The 7816-nt window shown below is 57.5% G+C and overlaps 1 protein-coding gene across 1 annotated transcript; it reads right to left on the bottom strand.

The window, feature by feature from the left end:
• Positions 1 to 264: 264 nt before the first annotated feature.
• Positions 265 to 7512, bottom strand: TMIE (transmembrane inner ear; the record flags this gene model as incomplete). The annotated part of the gene is made up of 4 exons (XM_081246254.1): positions 265 to 368; positions 676 to 825; positions 4098 to 4215; positions 7417 to 7512. The coding sequence occupies 4 exons, from the start codon at positions 7510 to 7512 to the stop codon at positions 265 to 267; spliced, it is 468 nt and encodes a 155-aa protein (XP_081102380.1).
• Between the last annotated feature and the right edge of the window lie 304 nt (positions 7513 to 7816).

Genomic DNA, 7816 nt, shown 5'->3' on the forward strand with positions numbered 1-7816 from the left:
CACCTCTGCTGAGTGACCACGTGGATGGCGTGAAAGGAGTGGAGTCCAGGCTGGCAGGCAGCACACCTGGTGCCGTCATATCCTTTCCCCAGTAGGCTCTAGGACAGGGTCCTGGGCCTCAGCAACCCCCTCTGAGCAGGGAGAGGGTGTTCTGCAACCTCTATGGTCCATGTATGAGCTTGGAGTCTAAGATGTCTGGACTCTGGCCAGGACTATGAGCCCCAGGGCCGGCTAGCCCCAGCCTCCACCTCCAGGAAGCTCTCCTCATTTCTCTTCTTTCTTCTTCTTGGCCTCATTCTTCTCATCCTCCTCTACCTTGATGGCCACTGTATCCACACTGTCCTTCTTCTTCTTCTTCTTCTTATCGTCTGTGGAGCAGAGGAAAAAGGGTGCAACGTGAGTGAGACAGGGTCCTAGGGCCTGCACCACAGCCTCCCAGTCCAGCCCTTCATTCCTTCTTCCTTCCAATCCTCTCCTACCTGCGGAATAGCTCCTTGTTTTCCCTGCCTCTCACTCTGACCCATTTCTTTGCTCTGGTCTCCAGAAACATGGCTGGATCCCCTCCCTGAACCAGGTGGAGGGGAGGAATAGGGCAACTCTGGGTGGCAGGATTGAGGAACTTGGCCAGCGTGGCAGGGTCGGAGGGTGGCGGGGCTGGGGGCCAGGCCTGCTCACCTCCAGGGATTTCTGTGAGCTCATTGAGGGGTGGCACAGTCTCTAGTTTGTCCGTGTACATCTTGGCTGCCTTTCGCTGTAGGTACCGGGCTTCAATCTCCTTCCGGGTCCGTGGCACGCGGCAGTTGAAGACACAGCAAAGAGTGATAACTACGGGTAGGACAGAGCAGGCTTGGCAAGAGCCAGAGCTCAGACACCCCAGGAATGGTTCCCAAATTTCAGGCCTGTCTCCGTCTACCTATGTGTGTCCTACCCAAGAGACCCTCTCAGGAGGCTCCACATTTTGACAAAACCCCTGTGGGATCTGGGATTTCCAAAATACCTTTCCTGAGCCGGGCTGGCTTCACACAGTAGGCCCACTGTCAGGAGGGCCTTGTGCTTGGTTTGTTATTCTGCTGTCACTTTCTTGAAATTCTTAATAAGTTTTGAACAGAGGGGCTCACAATTTCATTTTGCACTGGCCCCGTATATTGTGTTACCAGTCCTGGTTCTGGGGGGTCTTTCTGACTAGACTGAGAGGTCCTGGAGGGCAGGCAGTGGGCTGGACCATGACTCAAGCTACAGCCTCCTGGAGGGCGTCCTGTGCTTCTAACTCAGGCCTCTGGGCTCCTGTGCATCCTAGTTTCTCCTTCCCAGGCTTCTGAGAGCACCTGAGACCCTGGAGGACATGGCTGCATCCTCCTCAACCTCCCTGAGGACAAGCCAGGGCTGCTCCTGGCTGTGAGAGCATGAAAGAGGGCACAGACCTTGCCCCAGTGTGTTCACCTCAGACAGAGTTATTCCAGGAGTGGTTTTCTGGCTCAGGGCAGCTGTGCCCACGCAAGCTGGGCCAGGGCATGGAGCTGGCCTGCCTAGGGATGGGCAGGGCAGGGCTGCCAGGACCCGGCTGGACTGAGTTTATTTTTCTAAGGCCCCTACAGTCTGACCACCTTGGCCCCAGCCTCGGGAGGGGATGGAGCTGCTTCCTATTATAAATCAGATGACCAGACATAACTTCCTGACAGACTCCTAGGGGCAGGAGGACCAGGCAGGACAAGTCAGGCCTATTTTGGGGAAGGTGTATCAGACCCATGTGGCCTGGGCTGGAGCACCCCTTGAGGTCATGTTGTGTAACCCCTTCAGCCAATGTTGTGGTCCCACTGAGTCTCCCCCAGACTCACAGAATGAAAGAAAACAAATGAATGAGATGGTTTCAAAGCATTTGTGGCTGAGGACAGGACTGGGCTCCTGAATAAATGGATGGGGTGTCAACAGCATCCAGGAACACATGGTGGCGGGTTAGTTGTGCAAGGGTCCCAGCAGTAGGTCTGCCTTTCTTACCCAAAGAACTGGGTTCTGGCCCTCTCCAGACCCCTGTATGCCAGAGGTCCAAGGTTGGACCTCCACCCTACTGGCTTGGACCACCTCTTCCAGCTACCCCACCAGGTGCCTCCTCAGGACCATGCCCATGCTCTCTGCAAAGGCTGGAGGCCTGGGCTTTAAAAGGGAGCTCAGCCACAGCTGTTGGCAGTCAGAGCAGGACTCAAGCACCGCCCCTCACTCCAGGCCTGCCCCACCCAGCCTGGCCTGTTTGCTTCTCTTCAAAGAGGAGAGAAAATTCCTTGGATCGAGTTCCAGGCCCAGGCAGGGGCTTGGGATAGGAGTCCCCAGGCTGGAGGGGACCCCGAACAGGTACCCCATCCAACTCCAGCTCTCTCCACAAGGTTCTGGGTGTGATGCTCCACAAACAGCTGTACCACCTAGGCCCAAGCAGACAGGGAAGTGGGAAAGATGTTTCCTCCCCAGGAGATGGCGTTTCCTACTCCCTAGAGCCCTGCATAGAGGGTAACAAATGCTAACCTATTGCTCAGAGGCCTTTGGGACTATCCCTTACCTTTCTCTAGGAAATGGGTTTAGGAGTGGAAGTCAGTCTGTGTGGTTGAGGTCCAAGTGCCTTTTGGGGCCTGACACTGCAACTTTCCTATGTGGCCCCAGGTACTTCTACCATCTAGGGCCAAGCAGAGCTCTGGAGAAACCATTGTGTGCCTTGAGGCCCCATGGTGCCCTTATCCCTGCTTCTTGGGGTACCCCAGAGCTGCTCCTTGGACCTGCACCCTGGATTGTCCTGTGGCCCCTGCAGGGCAGATACCTCCCCCAACCCTACCTCTTGGTACTGGGGGTTATTCTCCTCTCTGGACACCTGAGCTGGGGCTGCAGCCACAGCTGTTTTTCTGTGGGGCCTCCACTCAGAAGCCTGACTGATCATTGGCCTTGGCTAGGAACAAAATGCAGGCTCTTGCTCAGATCTTGCTCCCACTCCAGCCGGGAAGACATGGGGGCGTGGAAGGGCACTTCTGGTGCCAGGAGAAGCACATGCAAATTAGAGGTCCTTGTCTCCCCTGGAGCCCCCGCATCTGGATGGGCCCTTGTGATCAGCCCTGCCCCCAGGATAGCTCCAGCTAGAACTTAAATGCTCCTTTAGCCCCTGACCTGGGGGCACTCAGTAAATGTCTTATAGGGGTTATCTGAGACCTGTGTGGAGGCCATTTCCTTGCACCTCTGCCCACACTGTACCTCTGCCTGTAATGCCTTTCCAGCTGCCTAACACAAAGCCACTCATCCATCCTACCGATCTGCAGCTTGGAGGACCCCTCCTCCATGAACCCTTTGCTGGGGGAGTGTGTTTTCTTTCTCTTTACTGCCTGTGCCCCACTCCTCCCTTTGGCCTGTAGGAACCTCTGTCAGACTCTGCTTTGTACCCTGGCGGCCTCTGCCATCCAGTCGGCATTTCTCGGCCCCCTTTTCCCCAACTCCAGACCCCAACTCTGGAAGGACAACTGAAGGGAGCATGCCAAGCCGGCTTCTGTTGTGACTTCGCATCAAGCAACTCCCAGGTCCAAGAGAGGAAGGGGTCTCCTGCTTTTGACTGAGGTGGGTGTGAGTCATTCCAGGGAAGTGGTATTTGACAATGCAGGGTTTGCAGCCTGGGAGCCACATTTGCTGGGCGTCTGGGGAGCCTTTGGGCTGAGCTGCAGCCAAGGGTGGCCTTGCTGGGGCCCCTGGGTGTGGGTGTTTTAAGCTGGCAAAACTGCAGAAAAAGCATGAGGAGGCCAATGATAGGGAAAAATGACACGTCTTCGTCCTGGTTCAGTGGAGTCCCCTGTAATTACCATAATTGCCATGTGGCTGCATCGCCGGTCGGGCAGAATACTTCAGGTCACCACCAGCCTGTCAGCCCTCCACAGGGACTTTGTGTGGATCAGGAGGTGCCAGAAACCACAGCGGGCCTCCTGTGGGCGCCTGGCCTGCCTGCACTGCCCGGAATTGCTGCTCTGAGCCTCTGGGGGTGGAGCGGGGGGGTAGGGGGGGTGATGAGGCGGTGCCGGGCTCCCACTGTGTTGTGGCAGCGGCAGGGGGCGGTGATGGGGGGAGCAGCTACTCACTGATGGACAACACGAAGAGCGAGAAGATGCCCACCACGTGCCACAGGCGCATATCCCAGAACACCACCGTCTCCTTGGTCAGCGGGGGCGGCTTGGGCTTGGGTGGGGCCGTGCTGGGCTGTGGGTTAGGAGAGAGTGGAATGAGCCAGGCAGAGGCCAGGGGCTGGGACGGGGCCGAGAGAGGCCCAGGTCTCAGCAATCACTCAGTCCAAACATTTCAGAATCTCCTACAATCAAGTGTCTTAGACATTCATAAACAATGCCTCAGACCTTGGGAAGTTCCAGATTTAGAACAGGAAGAGGGTAAAGCCCCAGAACCGTGGAGCTGGGAACTTGGAGTGCAAGGGTGGTTGATGCTTGAGGAAACCAAAGCCCAAGGGGCAAAGGTGGATGGCTTGTTCCAATCAGGTTCAAGGCTCCTTCTCTCCTCCTGCTCCAGCCCTGGGCTCCTCCACACAGGCAGACGGGGTCTCAGGACCAAGGCCAGAGACAAGGCGAGTCCTGTCCTGTGGGACTTTGTTCACATGTACCTCCAGTGTGGGGTGCGGTGTGGAACTGGAGTCAGGGCCCCGTGACTCTGTTACTTGACCAGGACTCCCACCAGGTGGCCTCAGCAGTCACCTGTCCTACCTGAGTCACCGCCTCTGACCAGAAGGCTGGGCCAGAATCCTCACAAAACAGGTCTAGATAATTTGTCTGAAATGCAGTAGCGACACCTGGAGGCCAAAGGCTGTAAGCACGGCTGGAGCAATCGTGAGCAGAGCACAGCGCGCCACTTCCCACCTTCCCAGTAGGACACCACCCTGTCCTGGGGGTCTGAGGGGACATGGCCCTGCTCTGGTGGGTGGGAGCAAGACCTATCCCTGACCTGTGGGGCTGAGAGGGATATGACCCTATCTCTGTCACCAAGTTTGGCTGAGGAGTGTGGATGGGGGTTAGTACTTGGAGGGAGAGGGGATCCTGGGGCATCTGTGCAGTGCCTTGTCCCCTGATTAACCAAATAAGGACAGACATGAGGAGTCTCTTCCAGCTCTCTGGGAAGGAAAAGCAACCCACAGCTCAACCGTCTGTCCAGTCTTTCCTCTGGTCCCTAAGCATGGATGGGGCACCTACCAAAAGCCAGGTACTTCTTCATCCAATGGACACCACCCTTCAGCATGTATTGGGGACACTTGGAGAGGATCAGCAACCTGTCCCAGGTAACCCAGAGGATCTGTGTGCCCAGGAGTGGTATATGATTCCTGGCTTTTTTCTCTTAACCAAGGCAAACTGGGGTAGGAGACTTCTTTTCTCTAGGCCTTGGTTTCTCCATCTGTTAACTTGAATGGGATGGTTCCAGTGGTCTCTGGGAAGCTCTCTACACAACCTGAGTGGTAAAACTGACAAGATATCCTTCCTCAGCATCATCCCAGGGGCCTGGACCCATTTGCGGGCTCAGACACATGTCTGTGGGGTCTGGCCCATGTGTGTGGGGTTGGGGCACACATATGGGGTTAGGGCTGGGCACTGTGGGTATAGAGCACGTGAGGTTGGATACACATGCATATGGTTGGGCACCCATCTGTAGAGTCAGGGCCAAGGTCTGGGCAGTGGCAGGGTTCCCTGAAACTAAAGCTCCGTGTGTTGGCCTAGTTGGGTTGTATAACTGGAAGATTCTGAGGGCCACGGTAAAGATCTCAGATTCAGAGCCTGGGCAGCCAAGAGCTCACTTCTTACACATTCTTGTTCCAGCTTTGTTCAAGACACCCTGATAGGGGTCTTGGGTAGAGGGAAACAGGTAACAGTCGGGCATCTCCTTGTGGGCACTGCTGGGGGACTGAATGCAAGCTTGGAGTCCTGGCCTCCATCAGAACCTCACAGGCTGATGGAGGGTGATGCCTGTGGGTGGGGTGGGTGGTGTCATGGACCCCAGCCCTGCACATCTTTCTGGTGCTCCCCTGGATCGCCTGGACTCAGCCAGGCCCTCGTTCAGGCTGTAGGCAGATGGCAGGCAGATGGACTTGAAATGCAGTTTCCCTTGATGGGCTGGGAGAAGATGTTTTCCTGGGGGCTGAGGGAAGAATCCTTGGTTCAGAAGTGAGTTGACCCCCACGCTCAGGCTTCTCCTACACCCAGACCAGCTCAGTTTCTGTGCCTGAGGCCTCAGGGCAGCTGGTGAGGGGACCAAGTACACTCCATGGGGCTCAAGCCAGCCTGGCTCCCCTTACAGGGACACTAGAGCTGACATCTGACTCCAGCCCAGCCTTCTGATCACACCCCCTGGTCAGCAGCAGGAACAGGGGGTGCAGGGCTCTGTCTCCATGTACCTCAGACCCACCAGTTCAGGGCTGTGTCCCCTCAGACCCCACGGATAAGGCCCTGTCCTCCCTCTCCCATCTTATCCCCCAGCACCTGCCCCTTGAGGGCTCTCCTGGGTGCTTGGCTGTCTCTTACACTTCTGTTTCCCTGCTCTCTCCACTCTGCCACTGCCTACAAGGCTCCGACCCCACTCCTCCCTTGTCCTGCCTCTCGGGCCTTCTCCCTCCAGCCTAATGCTCCTGAATTTTGGGTCTGGTCAGCCTCTTTGACTCCCCTTCCTGGCTCAGCAGGAATGGGGTACAGAGGGGCCTGCAGATGGCCCCCACTCTTCCCTCCCTGGCCCAGCCAGGCTCCTGGCCAACCCCCCAGCCGTCCTCTTCACCTCTTCCTGGGCGATCTTAGCAGCTCCTTACAGTCCTCCCAACTGTGTGCCCTCTTCTGATTTAGTCTCCTTCCAAACCAGGACTCATGACTCTTGCCCGCTCAGAAACCTTTGCTAGCTCCCAGTTATCACCAGGACCAATTAAGACCCTGAGTCCTTGGGCCCTGCCCTGCTTGCCCCTCCCCTCCAGGGCCTAGTTGCAGCATGGAGTCTAACTCAACACATGGCTGCTCTAGGAAGGGTGTCCTCACCCTCCTGCCTCCCACCCACCACCTTCGACCTCACTAGACCAAAGATTAGAATATAGGGGCTGAGTGTCCCTCATCAGACACTCGCTGATGCCCGGCTGTATCTCCAATCAGACCGGGAATCCCTCAGGTCAGGGTGAGTCTCCCCCGTCAGAATAATGTTCCTGAAATCAGAGGCTGTGCCTTCCCATCCGACCAAGGACACTAAGATTGGAGGCTGGGTCTCCTCCACAGCCTGGAAGCACTTGGGATAGTGCTGTGTCTCCCCATTAAGTGAGGTCCTCTAGGGCAAGAGGAAGGGAAAAACCAGCTCCTGGTCAGAAAGGCGCCCCCAACCCTCTGCCTGGAGGGTGACAGCCACCCCGAGCCCCTCCGCGCCGCCCCGCCTCACCTCCACCAGCTGCCCGGCGACCCCCGCGAGGCAAACCCCAAGGGCGGCGCCGCCCAGCGCCCAGAGCGGCCCCGCGCCTAGCCGCTGACCCGCCATCTTCGCGCGCTCCGCGCAGCTCGGCAGCAGGTCAGGGGAGCCGAGGGATGCCTGCCGGGCCGCCTTGGCTCGGTGACTGCCCCCTGGCCAGCCGGCGCTCGGCGGTGGCGATCTGGTCGCAAGCAGGCTGCGAGTGGGCATCATTTATTCATTGTCGGTGTCTGGTTCCTGTGCTGCCCGCTCCCACACCACTCTGGGTGGAGGGCCCGCCCCTCTCCGGAGATCACACTCCAGACTCCGCACTCCCCTAACCCGACCGAGACCGACATAGGGCCGGGAGTGGGTGGGAGGGAGGACAGGCTGG

Source organism: Mesoplodon bidens (assembly GCF_964165515.1).
Source record: "Mesoplodon bidens genome assembly, chromosome: 10".
NCBI classification, from domain to species: domain Eukaryota; kingdom Metazoa; phylum Chordata; class Mammalia; order Artiodactyla; family Ziphiidae; genus Mesoplodon; species Mesoplodon bidens.